Below are 23,240 nucleotides of genomic sequence, written 5' to 3'. Positions count from 1 at the left end.
CTCCACACACACACTCATAACTCTCCAACTTTTGCCTTATTTTATTGATAGCATCCTATCAATTTGGGATGTTTCTGTTCTCTGAGTTTAGTTTGTATGATGAGTTACAGGGTACAATGGGGCTAAAGGCCCCTAGGGTAAAAGGCATGATTTTATTTTCACCCAAAACACTAAACAGCAACAGAAACTAACACATTACTTTCCTTAAAACCTGTTTGTCTGCATACATGTTTTTCTTTTTGTTCTTTTGTGTTTCAATTATTATAATCAATAAAAAATGTTTGTCACTGTACACTGCAAAATATTCCTGATCCAGGAGATCATTACATGCAATGTCTAAAGTTTGATTTTGAGGTCATTTGATTGAATATTTAGCATTTTTTAAATGTTGCAAATGAAAGTAGCTAATGAGAATCCCTGAAATGATCACATTTATTTTGAGCAAAAATACTTTTTTGTCATTTTTAGTTTTGTTAAATTTTTTTTTAATAAATGTCCAATAAGTGAAAGGATAGTATTTGGGATAAAAATCCCAACTGTTGTAGGGGCTAAAGACCCCCATAAAAACATTGCTTTTCTTAAGTGGGACAAATAGTTTTGTTTAAAAAGAAAAAGGACAAAAAATGTCATAGTGATTTCACATTGACTGATCCTATCACAATGGAGATTAATTTGTTTATATAATACTTGAGATGTTATGAAATGCTAAATGAGATTGAAATTAACAGGAAATTGTGCACCCTTTCCTGAAGTGGTTATTTTGAGTAAGCATTATCATAATTTGTTACTCAAAAAAGCATTTAGCTGTCTGAAAAGTATGAATTTAACAAATGTTGCCCTTTGACTATTGCCCCTATATTTAAACAATATCACTATAAACACACACACACACACACACACGCATATATGTATGTAGCTCCATCAATATTCAATTAAAACATATTATTTTGTGTGTTTTGTTCTTTAAATCTTGATGCACTTTTTTCTTAAGGTGTGCCTTCATCCCCATTGTACGCTAAATCGTATGTTGTCCAATAGTCAACTTTCCATTAGGAGTTTAAATCAAAGGTAAATAGTTCAGCATTGTTACGAGAAGGCAAATAAGTACATATGAAGCAAAGACAAAAAAGGACTGCACCCAAACGTTTGATGGCACAATCTGATTAAACCTCACTAGGTGGCATTAGTGAGTCATGGACCACAGCAACTGGCTTTACGATAAAAACACATCACCAAATCCCCCTGCTCGTTCTCGCATGTCATGACGCGCATTCCCACTGACATCACGCGCGAACACCTCCCCTGCCCGCGGCGGCGCGCTTTGGCGCGATCTCGCTCCTCTCTTCAGCTCAGCAGAATCTGTTCATGCTGAGACGGACAAGATGGCGAAGTGAGTGGGTTGCGTTTCGAGAAGAAAGCAGCGGCTCACCACTTTTTCTTCAACGTTAAAACGTCGGTTAACTAATGTACTTTTTCATAAACGGGTGAGACATCGCTAAGAAGAAAAGTCGCCCCTCAGAGCGAGGTGATTCGAAGAGAGCGTCGAGGACATCGACTTCTCCGTGTCCTTTTGGCTAAGCTGCTAGTCAGCTACTCGGGTAAATGCTCTAGCGAAAATAAACCCCGCATCCTCAGGGAAATAGCCTTGTTTTTTTACTTGCATGAAAAGGCAACACACCTGTTAAAACCAATGTTCGTTATCATCTCCATTTCGTCGTTGTGATTAGTTAAGGACACGGCTAGAGAAGAAGATCCATTTTAAGCTAGTTAGCATTGTTTCTACTGGACTGAGTCTGCAGGAGAGAAAAACGTCAAAATCTCACCCCTTCACACCGTTTCAGAGTATTTCTCGGATTTCTTTTAGGACATGGCCAGCAGCAGTGGCTCGAAAGCCGAATTTATAGTCGGTGGGAAATACAAGCTTGTTCGCAAAATCGGATCTGGGTCCTTTGGGGACATTTATTTGGCAATCAACATCACCAATGGAGAGGTAAAAAACTAAATGGATGTGTAATTCTTCTGTTAAATGGTGTGCCATGAAGCTGGCTGATGAGATGGGAAGATTGAGGGCTTTTTTTTTTGCTGCCTCTGGTTGTCGGATGTGATGACCTGGACAGAACCATTCAAATGGACGCTGAAAGTATAGTTTCCATAACCTTGAATGTTTACAATTTTGTAATAGTTTGTAAAAGTTTTCATACTCCATGATGTGTTATTGCTGACTTAATACACTTGGCTCTTCTAGTTAAACGAGTGAAGGACTACATACCATTAAATGCATCAAAATGAATCAATTTGCCACAATCGTTAAACCATTTATATGGCATAGATTAATAATGAAATTGTGTTTTTAATATTTTCAGGAGGTAGCTGTTAAATTGGAGTCACAGAAAGCCAGACACCCTCAACTCCTGTATGAAAGCAAATTGTACAAAATTCTGCAGGGAGGAGTCGGGATCCCTCACATCAGGTTAGTACATAGGACTCATATAAATCTGAATAATTAGTTGGCTTTGATTACACCGGGATTTTCTGTAGTTTGTTTTGCGTTAGCTGAACTAGTTTGATCTGGTTGAATTGGGGGACTAGCATAACATTCAAAGCGACGGGAACAAAGTACACATCTATCAACGGATAATACTCATTATGACGTAGACGTTTTATTCGAATGGTTTCGTTTTGATTGATCGTTTTAATCTGACTGGATAGTTTCAAAACATTCATGAGAGGGTTAGCAAGCTAACTAGTCCGTTCGTTAGCCCTAACGTTTCTATGAACCGCGTGAAACCACAGTAATTAAACATTGCCTTTAAAATCCATGAACTGTTCTTTTAAGATACTGTATAATGCAGTTCATGTAATACGTTTAAATTATTGTATGCGCTAGAAAGTAAAGAGTAAGAAGTGATTTGGAAATGGCCGCTGCTCTTTTGTTGTGTTTGTTCAACATGTCCTCCCTCTCGATCAGAAAATGGCGGATGAGGAAAAACAAGTTTCAGGGCCTAGTCAGACTGCTGCTCCTTTCTCAAGGTGACTGAGCCATATACACTCTTAAAAGAGTAGTTTGGTTTTGCCACGTTAATATTTGCGTCGTTTGGGCCTGCTGTGCTCAGATGCTTTCAGCAACTATTCCTATAAACATGTATTGTATATAAAACTATGGCAAGTCTGTTTTGGATCCGGTCATAAAAAAAAATCAGGTTTGTCTTGTATTTGTTCAGATTGGGATTGTAACATTATGGCTACATGATGCACAATATTTGTCACTACTTTTAGCCTAACCCTGGTTAAAATGTATTCAAAGTTTTAACTGGTTTAAAGATTTTTCTTGGCTGGTTCCTCATGGCACCTGTGCGGGTGAATCCAATAAAAGGCCTAATGTTATATAAAAGGTAGTATTTGATTCCTCTGTTGCGTCATTATTAATATTAACCAATGCTGAGTAAACATGTAATTACACTGGCACTGAGACTGCTTTCAAGATCTTTTTGATGAACCTCACCTCTCTGCTCCATCATACATAATTACTCTGGTAATTACACATAAATTAACTTTGTTACTAGTACTGATGTCAAATCAAAAAGATAAGAGATGGTATTGGTGTATATAACGATTAGAATAGCCTTAAAGAATGGTTGCCTAATAAAGAGTTTGTGACCCATGATAAATTAACCTCAATAATGCATTGAAAGCCAGATATTGTTTACCGACGTGTCAAATTACACGGGCAGCTAAGTATGTGCATTGACAGAAGATGTTTAATTGCAGGTAGCATATATTGTGAATGGTGGGTAACTAAGACATCTCTGATTCAGAATGGCACAAGAAATGCTATAAGATACACAGACACATGCTTTAAACGCATTTTATTATATATTTGAGACCATATGACAGAAAAGCCATCTATGCACATATATGATGGACTGTTTGTTCGGAGGCGTGCATTCTTGTGGAACATGTGCATGTAGAGGGTTCTCACTCTTTGTTTAAGTCTTCTGAAAAAATATTATATTATTTTTGCAGTGAATTTCTTTGCTGAATTAAAGTTAAAGGTTTTTTCCCCTTTAATTTAGTGCAACTAATTAAGAGGTATTTTTAAAAGCTTATTTTGTCCCCTTTATTGTTTGTAAGCATGTTTAATACAATCTTTTAAGTTGGGCACAGGCTGAATAATCAGTTAAGTGGTAATTTAACATTGCAATAATTGTTAGATTAATCCAAATAATCAATAGTTGCATCCCTAAAGGTAATAAATACACCAACATTAAACCTGTAACAAGTCACAGCTGATTGGAAAGCTGAACTCTTAGATCTTAGCTAGTAATTTAACCCTCTGCAATTAAGAGGTGGATAACTCCTGTCATTAATGTTCAATTAATTAGGGATGGGTTGATTTACTAAGCTTTTTAAGAACAGTTCCATAGATGCAGTAGCTGAAAGCACACAGTATAAACTATTCTGAATCTGTATATTAAAGGATAGTTCGCCCAAAAATTAAAATTCTTTAATTTACTCGTGCCATCCCGAAAGTGAATGACTTGCTTGCAAAGATTTTTAGAAGAATATCTCCGCTCTGTATGTCCTTGCAATGCAAGTGAATGGGTACCAAAATGTTGAATCTTCAAAATGCACAAAGACCACATAAAAGTAATCCATACAACAATACAACTGTGGTTAAAACTATATCTTCAGAAGAGATATGGTAGTTGTGGATGAGAAACAGATCAGTATTTAATTAATCTCTTACAATACATTTTCCTCCCTGCACATTAGGTGGAGATATGCATGAAGAATGCAAATCGACAAAAGAATGTGAAAGTGGAGATTGATTGTAAAAAATTACTTCAATATTGATCTGTTTCTCACGAACACCTATCATATCGCTTCTGAAGATTTAACCACAGGAGTGTTTTTGGTTACTTTATGTGCTTTATGGACCTTCAAAGTTCATTGAAAGGACCTTGCTGAAATATTTTTCTAAGTCTTTTTGTTCAGCAGAAAATGTGAAAGTTATACACATCTGGGATAGCATGATGGTGAGTAAATGATGAGAATTTAAATATTTGTGTGAACTTGGCATATCCCTTTAACACTAGTGATTTAATGTGACTTTTTTGTATTATGTGTATTTGAGATTATTGCTAACAAGTGACAAATTTTGAACAAAAAAAACTGTATTATTAACTACCCTAAAAAGTAATAAACCTGTAGGATGAGAGAGCTGAGCATTCTCTTGAGGAAATTGGTTGTTTCCAATCCTTCTATTTTTTGCCACTTTGACCAAAGCTTGTTTTTAGTGAATGAATGAATAATTTTCAGCAGCAAATATGTGTTAAAAAAAAGTGGTTTCAGTCGCAAGATTCCAGAGCTTGGAAAACCTGCTGTACAAGATCTCCCTCCCCCACACTCCCTAAAACCACTCAATGCCTTTGCTAATGAGAGAAAAGAGCATTGTGTGCTCTACAAAAATCTTTTATGTATGCTCAATCACAGGAAAGTGTCTCCCCAGTTTATTGAATATATAGCTACACCAACACCTCTGCATGATTCATAAACTGGCTTGTTTTGAATGGCATTTTAGGGTAAAATGTTCAAGCGAGTTATGTCTACACTATTGTTTCGTTCATTCTTCCCTTTAGTTTTGCTTTGCTAAGAGGAAATTAACGTCCCACAGAGAGGCCTGTAGTTTCCGTAAGAAAGACTTTACTGTACTTTTGCTACAAAGTTCTGTAACCACTGTGCAAAACCTCTTTTTGCAATTAAGTAACTTATAGGCTACACTGCAGTATTGGGAGCTTGTTTGTGACATTTTAAGACTTCCTTCCTATTCTTTAGTATTTTAATTGTTGTTTTTTATTCAACGAAGTTAAAAGTAGACTTGTGTTTTGCTTCGAGCTAGGTGATAAAGCGATATTTATTGCGTTAAAAAAAGCTTTTGAGTAATTTTCAATATTTAGCCTGTTGTGCATCTAAACCAGGGGTCTCAACAGGGGCAGTACCACTCCCCCAGTTGGCGTTCAAAGGATGCCATGGGATGCTGAGAGCAAATTAGTAGAGAGGGGGGCATAAGGTTACAAATGTGGGACGTTTATCAGTCATAATAATCAGTCACCATGGTCCAGATGGAATCAATCTGGGGTCCTGACCCATACCTTGATGACTGGCGCAAGACATAATGATGATGGTTGCACCCTCTCATCGTCTTTAGTGAGCAGCATTACAGAACAACTGTGCTGTGTACACCAGATCAATTGAATTTTTTTCTCTAGAATCGAACATGCTTCATTTATGCCCTGTACGCTCTGCATGCGTTGCCTCTTTTCCCTGCATGTGAGTAGACATGAGGCACCACATAAGTTAGCTTGGTTCCAGAGCACCTTTAGACCAAAATGTGTTTTCTTTCTAAATGTATCTTTATTAATCAGCATGTTACGAGTCTTTAATAAAAAACAAATAGGTTTCTGTTCTAATTTTGTGAAAGTAATCTGATGTCATCATCTCTGGCTTGTAGAGGAAAGATAATAAAATGACTAGTTTGTAGCCTGATCTTCCACAATGAAAATATATAAATGGTTCATTCAGTCTTTTACATTTTCTCTTAAGGGATACGCCTGAAAACCCATACAGTATCATTTTTCAGTAATAGACCTGTCGCAATTATAAAATAACCATCTGATCATTTGAGAACTTATTATTATTCAAATTCCATGCCCAAGTAAGGGAAAATTAAGCTTGTATACTGTTTAAATGCAAAGAATGGCACGTTTGTGTTTCGTTCAGTTGAAATCAGAGTCCGAGCGTTTCTGAGCTGCAGTCAGCAACCAGATCCTGTCCAGAAGATTGTGTGAAGTGCTTTGATGTCAATAGAGTCTCGCGACAAACTCATGAAAATATAAACGAACATGTATAAACATTTTGATATAGTGAACGCAAAGTGATCTGGTTTCACTTTAATTGAACGTGTAATGGCAAATGTTCCTGGTTCAGATAAGCTGTTAACACGCAGTGACAAAGAGGAGACACACACTAACTCCTTATCTGTGGAGTAATAAAATTATGAAATGAAATCTCAAAGGTTTTACTTAATGACAAATAAGGGCTTGTGGTTTTAATAATCAGAGCCGTAAAATAATGCATGAATGTGAAGAAATTAAGAAAATATATATTTTACTATGAATAATAATTAAAATATCATAAAACGTATAAACATTTTATTTAAAAATTATAAAATGTACGAGTTAAAAAAATCAAGTATAAATATAACATTTACCAAAGCTAAAGGTGACCAAAAAGAGAGACATAATTTAAGAATTTAGAAATATTTTGATATTTTTGTCATTCATACATATTTAAAGCATTAAATAGAAATCATAGTTATTTTATTTATATTTTTCAAGTGAAGTATAAGGTGTATGAAGAACACCTGTAGGAAAAAAGCACACCTTAAAAGCCCTTAGTGAGACAATTAATCGTCACAGCCCTAAAACAGGCAATTAATCATCATACTCGCCATTATTTGTTTGACAAATAATAAACAGCCAAATTTTGTAATCATGACAGCCCTCAGTAAAGGGCTTCTATTCCCCCATACTTGCTATCTGAATGTAGCGAAAAATAAAAATAATTTTAATGTAAAAATGACATGCTGTCATTGTGCTTTAAAACGAACAGATGATATTTTAACATTCATATCCAACTTGATTGATAAACTATAAAAAAATATATATATTTTGGTAGATCCCTCAGACCCCAAAGCTTTGGCTGTCTCTAGGCCCCAAACGCAGTTTTATATAGACTATTTTGACTGTTTAGAATTTATGTATTTTTTTTCCTGCCAACTATATCATGATAATATCGACATTGAACAATATGAAAAAGGATGTTGTTATTTTTGGCCATATCGCCCAGCTGTTGGTTGGTTTAAAAAAAATGAGATTGATCAAACACCTTTCGATTGACTGTAAACATGTGTAGCCAGTAAAATCTTTCCAATGTTATAAGTGAAATGTCTTGGCAAATTTTCAGCATGTATCATCTTAAAAACATGGATCGCTGTTAAATGGTGTCAGCTGTTTTCAGTTGGCATGGATTCAAATACTGCCAAGATATGAACATTGAACTGCAAAACAACTCCTAAGATCCTTGCAAAGTACTTGTTTTATTGTCATTGTGAAACTGTACAGTAGTGGCTAAAAATATTGGCACCCATGATAAATAGGTGCTGTGAAAAATCTTCATTGTTTATCCTTTTGATCTTTCATTCAAAATAATTACGAAATATCTAACCTTTTATTTGAAGTAGAACAATTAAAAGAGGGGAAATATCTCATTATTAAACAAATATTTTTCTCCAAAACATGTTGGTCACAAATATTGGCACCCTTAGAAATTCTTATTAGTAAAATATATCTGAAGTATATTCCACTTCCTATTTTAAATTTTTTTTGTGCACCTGGGTGACTAGGAACATGACGTTTCTTCCTGTTTCACAGGGGTATAAATGAGGTGTAACTGGCCAAATTCCTTTAATCATCAATCACCGTGGGTTAGACTAAAGAATTTAGTTCTGATGTGCTGCAAAATGTTGTTGATCTTCACAAAATGGAAATGGCTACAAGAAAATAGCCAAAGCATTGAAAATGCCAATTTCTACCATCAGCACAATAATTAGCAAGTTCCAGTCAACTGGAGATGTTAAAAAGTGGCCTGTAAACGGACATGTGTCTATATTGTCTCCACGCACCGGGAGGAGGATGGTAGAAGTGGCCAAAGAATCTCCAAGGAACACAACTGGAGAATTGCAGAAATTAGTTGGGTCTTGGAGTCATAGTCAAAAAAAAAAAAAAAAAAAAAGAAAAGAAAACTATATATATATATGTCAGACATCACTTACACCACAAGTTGTTTGGGAGGGTTTCAAGAAAAGAAAAAAGCCTCTGCTCTCATCCAACAACAAACTCAAGCATCTTCAGTTTGCCAGACTCTACTGGAACTTCTAATGCAACCTGGTACTGTGGTCAGATGAAACAAAGAGCTTTTTGGCAGCAAAAACCAGAGATGGGTTTGGTGCGCACAGAGATGAAGTACCCAATGCCCACAGTTAAATGTTGTGGGGCTGTTTTTCTGCCGGAGGCCCGGGACATCTTATTCAGATACATGGCATCACAGACTCTATCAAATACCTACACATAAAAATCTAAACCTGGCTGCCTCTGCCAGAAAGCTTACAATGGGCCCTGGTTGGTTCTACCAGCAGGACAATGATCCAAAACAAGAATCAATATCAACAGAAAATTGGTTCACTGACCACAAAATCAAGGTTCTGCCAAGGCTATCTCAGTCCCCTGACCTGAACCCCATAGAAAACCTGTGGGGTGAACTGAAGAGGAGAGTCCACCAACATGGACATCTGAATTTGAAGGATCTGTAGAGATTCTGTATGAAGGAATTGTCTCAGATCCCTTGCCAGGTGTTCTCTAACCTCATTAGGCATTATAAGAGAAGACTCAGAGCTGTTATCTTGGCAAAGGAAGACTGTGAATAAAAGAGTACCAATAATTATGGCCAATGCATTTTGGAGAAAAATATGTATTTACTAATGTGATATTTCCCCCGTTTCAATCAATACTTGTAAAAAAAAAAAAAAAATATGAAAGACCAAAAGGATTTTTTTTTCTTCTCCACAGCCTTATTTGCTCATTTACCATGGGTGCCAATATTTTTGGCCACTACTGTAGGAGCTGGTTGACCGGCACAGACAGCTGAACAGACACTAGTCTACTGTTGCACCTTGTGTCTCCATAATACCTCTTTGTTTGGTAGACTATTGCATGATGGTTGCTTGGCGACGGCTTTTGCAATGGGTTAGCTAAATGTGGGACTCTTTTCAACCTCCACCTGCTGAATTGTTTTTATTTGAGTCCAGGTGCCTGATAGTGCAAGCTACTCTAAAATTAAAAAAAAGGCATCCAGTTATTTCTATGCAGGCATTTGCTATAAACGATTCAAGCAGTGCCTTACACTGTCTTGTTTAATTCTAACTATATTTCATCTTTAGAGAATCTGAAGAATACTATGTTTCTCTGTCTGACCATCAATGTAAGAAGAATGTGTTTGAAGAAGTTTGTATTAGATGTGTGAATCTTCACTGGCCTCACGATTTGATTAGATTCAAAGGGTAACGATTCGATTATAAAACCATTCTCGATGCATCACTTTGCATCTTGTCCTTCAATATCTATCTTTTTTCAGTTTCTTCAATTTATTTTTTACTATCTATTTTTTCCCTTTCAGCTTTTTATTTAACAGCGGTTTTAAAAATCAGAATTAGTCACTTTTCATAAAGTGGCCTTTTACATTGAGTTTGAGCTGTGAATAAAACAAGGAATATCTACAAGATTAAATACATTGTTCTATAGTTTAAAAGAGCATCTCAGTTTTTCAATGTTTTTATTTAAAACCTTAAAAAAAAATCTCTTGAAAGCACATACAAAAATATTGGTTCAAAACACTCCGAATACTATTACTTAGAATTTGTTTAAGCATTGTAAATAGTTACATTTATAGTATTTATTATTTAAAATTAATCTATGCCATTCTATTAATTGTAATTGAGCACAAATGGAGTTTGCTGGTCTAGGATGAGATATATCTGTTTCTATGAGTGTGCAGCTGTCGCTTCTCTCCTCACCTGCACAGGTGATGAGTAAATCGGTTTGAATAGCGCAGTTGTTGCTTCAGAAGTTTATCAAGTGTCCCATATGCACTGTTCTATCTGTTTGGTCTGCGAGTAGAAGATAAAACCTTTATCAGATGTGCGCACTGTCCTGACAAACGAGTGACAGGCAATGACAAAAGCCAATGAAATGGAGAGTGTGCTCAAGAGTAGAGAAAGGCATCGGGGGACAAAAAATTATTAAATGAAAACATCACCAATGTCTACCGAACCGATGCCTCGTCATTATTTTCTTCTGTGTTTTCCCCCGTTGTGTGCAAATCAGTGCAATTATGGGCGCAAGCTTGTCTTTTATGTTGTTTGTTGGCTTATCACAAATAAACTCCTGTTGCTATGTGCTAGGGTTTGTGATAGAATTTTGGGATTGTAGTTTCATTCGGGCACAAATGGTCGTATGTTTGATACAGCTGGTCTGCAAACAGACATGTTTGTGCACTTGACTTAGGTGTATGCACTTAACTTAAGCCATTGTGTCCACATCTGTCTTTGGCAAGAGAATCGATTCTGATTCTTTTGAGAATGAATCGCGATGCATCGCTTTATAAACTAGAGCTGTTGGACAAAATAGTTATAGTGTTATAAATCGGGGGGTCGGCAACCTATTGCACTTGGAGGGGTAATCACTGGCACGCGAGAGAGGAGTAGGCTATTTTATTTCTATGCAGTCCTACGCACCTGCGTGCCAATCTGCCTTTTGATGTAGCCTTCCTCGTGATCACGCATCTTGTTTTAATTAGCAGAATGGGAGGCTAAACGCTACTAAAGTGTGATGAGAATGCAGTACAGTCAACAGACGAGCCAGCAGCGCTTGACTTTCGGTAAACTTAAACAATTACTTGGGTCTCGTTGAGCGGATGACAGCCTACATATTAGTTTTATATTTGTTGCTTTTTGTTTTCAGAACTACACATGCTGTAAATAAGAAGACACCACTATCAATCCTTGAGATTTTCAACCCAAAGTACACGCTACATAAGCCACAATGACGGTGACTCAAAACTACATTAAATGATTAAAAGTGTTAAACACATCGTGGGGTTAAAAAAAAAAATCTGAGTCTGATTCAAAATATAAATTAAATCTGGCAATAAAGATTTAGGATTCGTCGGCACAGCCATTAACAAGGATTTTTTTTTAAATAGCACTATCAAAAAGGTTGCAGACCCCTCGTCTAATTCATTTCATGCGGTTGGCACTATGGGATTTCTGTGGTGTTTATTGCTGTTGCATTATAAAAAGCATTATTCTTGAAGAAAATTTTGTCACTCTTCCAATCTCAGAAAAATTAGAGTGCAAAAATATGGCACTGTAAAAATAAAAACTTTTTTCCTGACTAAAATTGAGGGTTAAGACTTAGGGCTGTACGATATGGCCAAAAAAAATTTATCTTGATTTTTATCAAACTTATGAATGTTTCACAATTCGTTTTGAAAACATTTCAAATTGTATGTTCTTTATTAGAATGCAAGCCTTGTTGGATAAGTCAAAGTTCTTTTCATGATAGGAAACATAGGTGTGCAAGATAAGTGTACCACAAGGAAATGTTGTCAACAGAATGTACATTTTAAATCTAATAAACCCAGATGTTCACAAATAATAGAATAAGAAAACGTATCGGTTACCTAACGTAACCTCGGTTCTCTCTAGCTTACGCTACGGGAAAGATTCATCTTTTCTGAGATAATGGATACAAAAATTAAGGATAATTTTTTGGCTTCAATGTCAACGCAGTGCGGCAGCTGCAGACCTTGAGCGGGCTAGCTAGCGAGCTCATAGGTTGCTCTGCGGCAACTGCTGCAGCCTATAGACGAGCTTGGGCTGAACTCGCATCCAATGAGAGGCGTCCGCGACTCACTGCATCAAAGCCCGCCAAAATGGGCGTGACTAGAGTGCATATAAGCGTAGTTCGTGAGGCTGGAACCCTGGTTTTCATTGACTGAAGCGAAAAGTCGCCGTGGGCGCGAAGCACGGCCGGCTACGCAATACTCGTTTCCTCATCTAGAGAGAACCGAGGTTACGTTAGGTAACCGATACGTTCTCTTACGAGAGGTTCTCTCGTATTACGTAAGCTAGCTTACGCTACGGGAACCCATTGTCAACACCATGCGCCAAGCATCCACTGTATGAGCCCCAGGGAATTAAGGGGGACCCGGGGAGCCATTATGAGTGGGGAAATAATATTTGGCCGGCAAGAATGCGGGTCATTGATTGTGTAATACATAAGCACATAGTGGGAAGGGAACGACAGAGCGGCGGTGCCGGTCTGTGTGGAATGTGTCCCATCAGTGCAGCTCACCAGGGAGCTGTAGCGTATTAAACCGCTAGTAGTTTTGCCTGCAGAGCGGGCACTTCCATATTGTAAAATCTGACAAAGGTGGAGGGGAAGTCCATCCCGCTGCCACACATATGTCGTGAATGGAAATCCCGCTGGACCATGCCCACGAGGATGCCATGCCTCTAGTGGAGTGAGCCCTAATGCCCTACGGGCATGGCAGGTCTTTTGACGCGTATGCAGCAGCAATAGCGTCCACTATCCATCTAGATAGTGTCTGTTTCGAGGCGGCGAGACCTTTGGTGCGCCCTCTGAACGAAACGAAAAGCTGCTCAGAGCGTCTGAAAGCGGCGGAGCGCACAGTATACAATCTCAGTGCTCTGACCGGGCAAAGGAGATTGGCGTCGCGTTCGCTATCGGGTGCTGGCAGCGCCGATAGGGAAATGACCTGTGCTCCGAAAGGAGTACCGATCACCTTGGGAACATAGCCGTGTCTAGGCTTTAAAATGAAGCTTGTCCATGTCAGACAGCATGGGACAGGCTGTTCTGTGAGTGACTTCCCGATTGAGGTGAATGGGGAAAGAGTCACGTCTGTTAAGTGGTGCGCAAGCATAGCCACGGGCACGGGACTTACATACAGAGAAGTGTTTGCTGGCCGTGTGACAGAGCGGGCAGAGAATGGGCGCGCGCACGTATTCGTGAGCGCATTTATTGACTTAACACTCGAGTGGTTCGTAACCGCTTTTGAGTGTGCTCTGATGGGGACACGGAACGTGTAATGCTTGTGTGTAGAGGTGAACACTGGATTGTGGACACATTTTCTACACATAAGGCTGGTCGTGTGACAGAGCGGCCAGAGAAAGGGTTAATAAGCGCGCCCAAACACTCGAGCGGGTCGTAACCGCTTTATGTGAGTGTGCTCTGATAGGGACACGGAACGTGTAATGCTTGTGTGTAGGGGTGAACACTGGATTGTGGGCACATTTTCTACAGAAGGCTTTATTTTGGGTCGCCGTGGAAACGGCGTTTGAGTGCAGGCAAGCGGGTAATATCACCGGCTTGTTGGCTGCTGAATCCACCACTGCAGTAGCCTGAGAGAAGGGGACTGACAGGGGGCGAAGCTTTGACGGTGGTCCGGCCGTGGCGGGACTGGGGTCCTGCTGGATTCCTGGGCCGAGGAGGAGGCGTGTGAGCCTGACCACTCCTCGCTGTCCGAAGCCATGATGGAACAGCCGTTATCCTCCGCTTCTTCGTCCGAGATGGCAGCAGAGCAGCCGCTCGGCGGCAACTGCGCGTCCCGGGTGGGCGGGGAGGGTGAAGGCGATGCTCGAGGGAGGGGCTCCGGCGAGGCAATCGCTTCTACCACTGGTTCCGGCAGCCTTTGAGAGCGGCGCTTTTTTCTGCGCGGCTGAATGGAAGGCGGTGCAGCGGCTTCGGTCCTGAGCCCGCAGGGTCGACATCGGAAGCTCCTCGCAGAGATCGCATCCGCCTTGAGCGAGGGCGAGCTCTGCATGCCCCAGTCCCAGGCAGAGAGCGCAGATGACGTGGCGGTCTCCGGTGCTGAGAGGGGCGCTGCATGAGGCGCAAGTGGAGCAAGGCATCTTTAAAAAAACGCTCGTACTCTTTTGTGAAGTTCGTAAGAACTAGCTTGCTTTAAAAAGGATACGTCGCCTTATGGCGTAGCTCGCAGGACGGCTGAAGGTGGCGAAGACGGCCGGCTTCTTCGAGAGCTGTCCACGCTTGCTTGATGCCCCTCGAACGGCGACGCGGCTTCCAGTTCAGAGATGCGAAGAGCTTCGCTGAAGAGATGAAAATCAGGGTTCCAGCCTACGAACTACGCTTATATGCACTCTAGTCACGCCCATTTTGGCGGGCTTTGATGCAGTGAGCGCGCGGACGCCTCTCATTGGATGCGAGTTCGCCCAAGCTCGTCTATAGGCTGCAGCAGTTGCCGCAGAGCAACCTATGAGCTCGCTAGCTAGCACGCTCAAGGTCTGCAGCTGCCGCACTGCGTTGACAATGGATACAAAAATTAAGGATAATTTATTGGCTTCAATATCTCAGAAAAGATTAATCTTTCCCGTAGCGTAAGCTAGCTTACGCAATGCGAGAGAACCTCTCGTAAGAGAACTGCTAAATTCTTCACCAGTGTAGGTATTCATTATTTATAAACCAGGTCCATCTGAAAAGTACTCATTGTAGATCAACCAATTTGTTTATATTCATAAACCCCTGCAGATAGATGCACATTCTAGGAGTTCATGCTGAGCAGTGCAGCAGTATGAAATTAATTTATTACAATTCAACTAGCAAAGTTTGTCAAAATGATCGCTTGCCAAATGTTAGCTGTAGCTACACTACTGTTCAGATCGTGAGTGGCATTAAGACAAGCGCTATGAATTCTTTTTCTCTTCCTTATTCAGTCTTTGGTGGATTTACAACATACCTAACTATAGTGTTTGCAATATTTTTGGCAAAATTTCGATTAAAAAACTGCCCAGCCCTATTAGGACTCTACATAGTCATGTCACCAAGCTGGATATGTTGGTTGCCATTGTCTTCAGATTGTGACATATATCTAGCACTTCCTTAACAGATAAAATGTATGCTTTTATATTGTCTAAATATAACTTGGTCTATAACTTTTGTACTAAAATCCCATTATGTATACATGAGTGAAGTGTCCTGCATCATTGAATTTATTTGATGTAGACTCAGATTTTCAGCTCATTCTCAGCACAGCTTTTCACAATTCTCAGTATCCACTAAATTGCATTAGAAATGGCATGCAATCTAAGGGTCATCTGTTGGTGGTGATGATGATATGTAATCACTTTTTTTTTTTTTCTTCAGGTGGTATGGCCAAGAAAAGGACTATAATGTCCTAGTGATGGACCTGCTGGGGCCAAGTCTGGAAGATCTCTTTAACTTCTGTTCCCGCAGATTCACAATGAAAACTGTCCTTATGCTCGCAGATCAGGTTAGACTGAGCCTTAAGGTTGTTGATGCAAGGATTATTTGGCAAAAGGAAGGGATATCTTAGACTTTATAACGATTATAAAAATATTAAAGTGTGCTGTGGCATGATTTTTACAAGGATATTTTTCTTTCACAGATGATTAGCAGAATCGAGTACGTGCACACAAAAAACTTCATCCACAGAGATATCAAGCCAGACAACTTTTTAATGGGTATTGGCCGTCACTGTAATAAGGTAAACATTCATCATTTTTGTCAGATTTATGCTTTAAATGTTGTCTGGGAGGGTAGATTCAAAAACATTATGAGATGAAATGCAGTTAGTTTTAAATCTTTCCTATTCTGTCGAGTCACGACTGATTGTTAAAGCAACCCCCCAATTCAGTATGTGCTTGTGGATGAACACTGAGCCTGAGTTTATGTTTGATGTTACTCTGTTGGTTAGGGATGGCTGGGTTGTAAACAAAAAACAACAACAACAACAAATGTGGTGGCTAATCCTATGACCAAACAACTTGCATTCCTTAGACACATTGTTTACAGATTAACACACTGGTAGCTTGGAAATGGCCTGATGGTTGGGCTGGGGAAATGTGTGTACATGGATTGTATATCTTTCACTCCTCAAAAATGGATCTTATGCATGATATGTGTATTGTGGTTGGTTTTTATTTGTTTCTCTCTCAGATTGAGAAGCCTTCGAAGTGCTTTGCACTGTTTTATTTTTCTCTACAATTGTACAAGTTGCCTGATTTTTATTTTGTTTCAGATAATTTGTAATTTTGAGCCCTTGCAGACAGGCAACATTTGACAAAGTTAAAGCATGATGAGCAAAATAACTGAATGACCTACCAGTACAAGCTCTGATGGTCATCTAACAGTTCAGATACTAAAGGTCTGGTACTTTGAAAATTCAGTAAAGCCTGTATTACCATTTTTGGCAGTGCTGTCTGGAGTAAATGTTTATCATTGTGTGTCTGTGTGAATGCCAGCCTCAAGCTTTTATTTTTATACATACACATATAATTGTCACTTTTTTTACTAAAATTCCAGATGCACACAATCCGCTTTTGGATGTAACACTGTTGACATTTCACCCTGGATAAATCTTGTCGAGAAGTGCAGTCAGCTGATGGGAAAGATCTGATTTAGCTCTTGCTTTGTAAAGCCCACTCTCCTTTGGCTTGGAATCAAAAGCACTATCCACTCCCATTATCCACTGCTTACATCCTGACACGTCTTATACAATCATTACCACTCTTGATTGACTCCCCAGTAAACTTATTTACAGGAATAACACATGCTTAACTTTGGGAAAGAGTAGAGTATGTTGACATTTCTTGACCAACAATGGTGCAGGCCAACGGGTGACATCAGTTCCACAAGAAAGCAAGTCTAAAAATGGAAGTGTTTGAGGGTGAATTGTTAATGCAGTGATATTTTCTTTGTTCTCAATTGGGAGGCAAGCAAACACAGTTTAGATACAAATAATCAATAAACAGCTTTTTAGCTTCTCAATTTTATTGCATATCCACCTTTTTTCTGACTTCTCCATGGGCCATTGTGGCGAGAGACTTCTCGGATGCTACACACTTCTGCTTAATTTTTGTTATCAGCGAGACTACCTTACTGGTGATGGCGAGCGGGTATGGGTCTGGATAATTATGCGTTGATATAGGGTTTTATAACAACTACAGGTGGCTTAACTTCTGGAAAATCAATGTCACAATGATAAGTCCCTCAAAAGCTGCCAATGCTGAAACATCGATGAGTCGATCCAGATGTAATAATCAGAGGTTGCATTACCGTAATTTCCGGACTATTGAGCGCACCTGAATATAAGCCGCACCCACTGAATTTTAAAAAAAGTATTTTGAACATAAATAAGCCGCACCTGTCTATAAGCCGCAGGTGCCTACTGGTACGTTGAAACAAATTAACTTTACACAGGCTTTAACGAAACACGGTGTGGCAGCGGGGGCGTGGTCAAGAGCCCGTCCGGGAGAGAAAAGCGGTAAGGGCGCTTACATCAAGTGCTGAAAACTGTCACACTGGTGCCAGTGTGACAGTTTTTCAGCAGGGCACTTGACGTTCCAGCTAAGGCTTTTAATGGCCACAGCAATGTTTACAATAAATTTTATAAAGATTCTCAATTCTTGGACTTCTGTGCGCCAACACTAGACTGACGTGTGTCACTCTCTCTGCTGCCTTTTTATGCCGCTCTCCCCACGCTTACTGAAATTAGACACAGGTGTTAGACATTAGCTCTGGTGTAAGCGCACTTACCGCTTTTCTATCCCGGACGGGTGCTTGACCACGCCCCCGCTGCCACACACGGCTTGTAACAAAAAATTAAAAATTTGCAGTAAATTTAGCCTAGCAAGAAAGTCATTGGTCACTATCTTCCTCCTCTTGTGCACATGAAACCACTGAAGTCATCTCCTTCGGTGTCGGAGTTGAATAGCCTCAGCTTTAGTTGTCTTTTTGCAGTCAATTCATCACGCTGCTGTTTCCAACGTCTTATCATCGACTCATTAAGACCAAGCTCCCGGGCAGCAGCTCTATTTCCTTTTCCAACAGCCAGATCAATCGCCTTCAACTTGAAAGCTGCATCATATGCATTTCTCCGTGTCTTGAGGGTGACAAAATGACTACCGTAATCAGAATGATGGGAAGTTTGAACGCGCTCGATTTAATCTAAACAGTAAACAAAAAAGTTGTTTGACCTTAACCTGTTCGGCAATTTCATTGGTCTAATTAAAGCTTCATGCCGCCAAAAAACTGAGCACGACGCAATGTTTTTTTTTTTTTTAAATAAAATGTGAAAGCGGGAAAAATCCATATATTAGCCACGTCGTTGTTTAAGCCGCGAGGTTCAAAGCGTGGGAAAAAAGTTGCGGCTTATAGTCCGGAAATTACGGTAAACTAATTCTCAGTCACTTGCCTTTTTTTTTAATTATTCATTTTGGAAGGTAACAAAGTAACATTTAAACTAGGGCTGTCGATTTAACACGTTATTCAGTGCGATTTTAATTTTATTGAAAATAACGCGTTAAAAAAAACGTATATAATCGCACTTCCCCTGGACCGTATAGGGCCCTATAATTTCCGCGATCACGGAATCGCGGACTGAATCGCGGAATTGGCAAATTAACGCGGAATCTGGTGTAAACGCGGAATTTCGTGGAATTTTTACATTTGAAATGAAATTCTGTTTTTGTGTGGGAGAAGAACGTACATCTGGGGGAAATGCACACCGAGGGACGCAAATCTGGGCGACACAACCCCTCCCGCTCCGTCATTTCAGCTCCCCCTCACCCTCCCCCATCAAAACAATGAAAAAATGGCGAAGTGGCTCTCCACAGCTCCGCTTTCGGCGAAAAAGTTGAGAAACACGACGCTAAGCCCTGAGTACAGAGCCGAGCAGTTCCCTCGTAACTCAGGGAGTACTTGCTGTATTTTGCCTTGTTTTTGATGCACTTTAATGTACTGTATGGAAAAGATGATTCTTTATGAAATGCTTTATAATTCTGAAATTGAGAGGTCCTATTTTTTTACTTGAAAGAAAAAGCTAATGGAGCACTTTTATTTATAACCATTGGTTCATAACCATTAATATTTTGTTAGTACTTAGAGTGCAGTGTTATGTTGCATCATGCAGTAAAAGTACTGAGTAAATGTGATGTTTGTGACCTCAATAAATTTAAGGTCATTCCTGTTTTATTTGTGTACATTTTAATCATTAACATTAAAAGCACACTCTTTTTACGACTGAAATAACAGTAAAGGGTAAAAAAACTGAATTCGCAAAAATTAAAACGGAAAAAACGGAATTTTCAAAAATTAAAACGGAAAAAACGGAATTTGGGAAAAAATAAAATGGAATTTGGGAAAAAATAAAACAGATTTTATAGGGCCCTGACCATAATAAGGAAGATTCCAGAGAAATGCAAGCTTGTAGTATCACCTGTTTACTCCAGAGGGCAGTAAGTGAAAGTTCAGCTGTATGGGCAACGCAGAGTTTATACAGTGAAGAAAACAACCATCCAGCAGAAACATGCGTTACGTTCTTGCGTTCAAAACACTTGATTGAGCGCAACTTCGAACTAAGAGATCTCGAGGTGTGTTATAAAGTATTAAACTATATTTAACTTGACACAGTGACTTGAAAATGTTGTTTATGATGCAATGCTCCCGAGACGCTACACAAGCATGTGTGATGCAGGTGTACATAGACGGGTCTTTAAACAAGCCCTCAAATTCACTTGTGAAATGGATTGCTGTGAACTGTATGCCAATGATTGGCTTATGTTCAATAATATAGTAGTAAACAATACATTGTAAAGCCGCTTTTTGTATTGTCTTATCAATGATATATATATATATATATATATATATTAATCATCTTCATATTTCATGTCGCGCTGTGAGTGTATGTGAATGAGGGAAAGGCCAAGTTGTTCTCGGCAGAGTGCATGAGAAGGCGACACTTGTTTATTCAGAAATAATGCAATGGTACGTGGCACAAATCTGAAGATTTTTAAATGGATTGTTACCTATGAGGACATACATCCTCTTTTCATGGACGTTTCCTTTTTTATTTGATTTTTTTTCTAACCCTAAGCGACCAGTCGAGATTTCTAGATTCCCTAAATGTCCATGATTTGGTTGTATTCATATTGAACTGCTCAACAAAAAAACAATTTAAATCTAGCGCATCATATGCAAATTCTCTCTCTCTGCATGCTGTATGTCTGTCTCTCTCTCACATACAGCTTGCAGAGAAAGCTAGAGTCCAGTAACTTTACCATGTAAATGTGTGTGATTGTGTACTTATTCAGGCATTGCCATCGAAACGGAATGTCCACACGGTGCCTTTACTGAGAAAGGGATTTACGTTAAGTAAACACCGACTGTTCACTTGTTTTTGTCTGTTAGTGAAATTTCAGTGCTTGGTAATGGGGGAGCTATGAAGCAGAAGTCTGTAGCATCCGCATTGGAAGAAAGTGTTAATCATAATGTGTAATTTAGCTGTCTGTGAAAAAGGTGGATAAAAGAACAGAGTTAGATGTTTTGCAGTATATTTTACTTGCGAAATAGTCCCTTTCCAACATGCATACTATGCTTTAGCGCGCCCCCCCCCCAACTCTCCAAACAATTGTTTCGTCACATTGTGGATAACTGTACACAGCTCGGCACCATTGTAAACTAATGGCTTGTTTTGTTGCTTTATCCTGGGCTGCTCTATTAAAATCTCCACCGAAAGTCACTTCCACCGAAGCTGTCCCATCCTGTCTTTTGTAACAAAACTAAAACTGTTTTTGCAATAATATGCAGGTTAAGTCATGCACCTCTTAAACTGCATGCTTTTTTTTTGTTCTTTTCTTCAGAGCTTCGTCCCTACCTGATTTGGCCTCCCCACATGCCAAAGTATTCTAGCCTCTTCCTTACTGTAGGTGGTCAAATGATCTATCAATATATTTTAAATGTAATAATGCAATTTTGATCCTTTCTTGACAGATTCACAAGGGAGTTTAAAGGGGCGGGCGGGGGAGAGTTTTGGTGGGTTGTATTTGCTCTCAAAGCTTCTCATGCTTAATTTTAAAACATGTGCCCATTGCAGTACATGGCCTTAGAGTTTGCCCTTCTTAACCCTAGTTGTGCCATTGTCTCGTTTGCCTCACACTAGATTTGGCTGCACCCAACTGCCTTAGGCTAACTGTTAATTACTGTATGGCACAGCTAGTGTTAAATGCTGCAGAATGTTCATGGAAAAAGTCTTGGCAAAGTCAAAAAAGAGAATCAGGCTTGGGAACAATTGGTACTGATGAGATGAAGAACATTGGGTTGGGTGGCCAGAGGTGCCATGTAAAGTTTGCCTCTGTGGTTCAAGAACCAATGAGGCAAGTGGGCCCTGTTTATGCTCTGTAATAAATGTTGGCTAGTATCTGAGCCTGGGCTAATGGGCAGAAGTCTGCCATTAGCAGAGCCTCCTCTGAGTTTTAGTTAGGATGCTTGCTGGTGGATGAAGGATTGCCTTAGGCTTTCTCTTCCCCTCCCTCTGCTGCTCCTCGCGTTCATTTTCTGAGCCTTGGTGTTGCCTGTCTGCGCTGGCCATGTGCGGTTATCAGCAAATACTGTTTGATGCACTGCACCCTCTATTGTCTGTTCAGTGTTTAGAATCTCCAGTGGGGAAGAGGAAAAGAAGCTTGGCTGTTAGTTCTTCTCAGGACCCATCTTTCTCAGGATTAAACCAGGTCTGAACCCTCCTGATAATCCCCCAAAATTCTTTTGATTTACTTTTGCTTTCGGACTTCTTTACCCATTCTAGTTTTACTTTTAAACAATAACTTTCAACATTTGTTGGCATTAAACCAGACACACATGCTAAACAGAACTAGATATTAACTCCTAATACAGATTGCTGCGATCTCTGCATTTGGCACTTCGGGAGAAAACGTGTGTTTTGTCGGGGTAGAATGAGTTCTAAACTAGTATTCCCAGTCCTGGGGACTTTTCAAATAGTTTTTTTTACTATATTTTTTTAAAACCTAGATTGTCAGAGATTTAAGTTGATGACATTTAGCAGTATTAACATTTTGTAAAAATAGCTGCAGCTTGAGAATTCCAAGTACTCTCAATGTAATTTTTGCAATCAAGGACTTTGATGCATAATAATTTGAATGGCCTATTTTCACTGTATTGTTGCCTTTCACACAAGATTTTCTTGTGCTGGCGGATCCCCCAACGCAAGTTCTTGAATGAAAGAGAGATTGAAATATACGATTGCTAATGTGCTTGCCTGTCAACACGTGCCACCATATTGTTTACATTGCAGTGTAGCAAGGGATTCTAAGTCCGTCAAGCATAAAAAAAATTACAAATCGATTCCTTCCACATTGTTGCACCGGAAGTGGTTAGAATGAGTGACGGACGGAATGGGAGAAGGCTCGAGTGGACAAACAAGTTTATACATTCTTTAATTTCACATAAGAAAACAATGTCGCATCGGTGCACGAACCTGACAGCTCCATTGTTAATGGCTTTAAACTCTTATTTTGTGATTCTTTGAATATTTTGAAGTCTCGTTACATAGGCAATGATTCAGTTTGTCAGCAGGACCTTGAAAGTGGGACATAGGCTTTCCCCCATAACAGTAACTGATTGTGTTGGCCTGAACAAGCCATTGGAACATCCTGTCAGGCAATTGCACAAGAAGCCACACAAAAACTGTTGCCTGGTTTTGACTGGGTT

The 23,240-nt window shown here is 39.4% G+C and overlaps 1 protein-coding gene across 1 annotated transcript; it reads left to right on the top strand.

Annotated features, from left to right (window-relative positions):
- The first annotated feature begins 1,314 nt into the window (after window positions 1-1,314).
- On the top strand, window positions 1,315-22,249 carry csnk1a1 (casein kinase 1, alpha 1). Its single transcript, XM_052149744.1, has 5 exons — window positions 1,315-1,990; window positions 2,364-2,470; window positions 15,861-15,987; window positions 16,123-16,221; window positions 22,160-22,249. The coding sequence occupies exons 1-5, from the start codon at window positions 1,868-1,870 to the stop codon at window positions 22,247-22,249; spliced, it is 546 nt and encodes a 181-aa protein (XP_052005704.1). The 5' UTR covers window positions 1,315-1,867.
- The last annotated feature ends 991 nt before the right edge of the window (window positions 22,250-23,240 follow it).

The sequence above is a fragment of the Xyrauchen texanus genome, chromosome 19 (genome assembly GCF_025860055.1).
Source record: "Xyrauchen texanus isolate HMW12.3.18 chromosome 19, RBS_HiC_50CHRs, whole genome shotgun sequence".
NCBI lineage: Eukaryota > Metazoa > Chordata > Actinopteri > Cypriniformes > Catostomidae > Xyrauchen > Xyrauchen texanus.
The sequence above is the reverse complement of the archived record's forward strand: the minus strand, read 5'-3'. Positions and strand labels throughout refer to the sequence as shown.

Excerpts from the sequence above, each read along its gene's own strand:
- csnk1a1 (XM_052149744.1), top strand. The coding sequence starts at position 1,868 with ATGGCCAGCAGCAGTGGCTCGAAAGCCGAATTTATAGTCGGTGGGAAA. Across the intron at positions 15,988-16,122 it reads TCCTTATGCTCGCAGATCAG|ATGATTAGCAGAATCGAGTA; the intron begins GTTAGACTGAGC and ends TTTCTTTCACAG. Across the intron at positions 16,222-22,159 it reads TTGGCCGTCACTGTAATAAG|TGTTTAGAATCTCCAGTGGG; the intron begins GTAAACATTCAT and ends TTGTCTGTTCAG.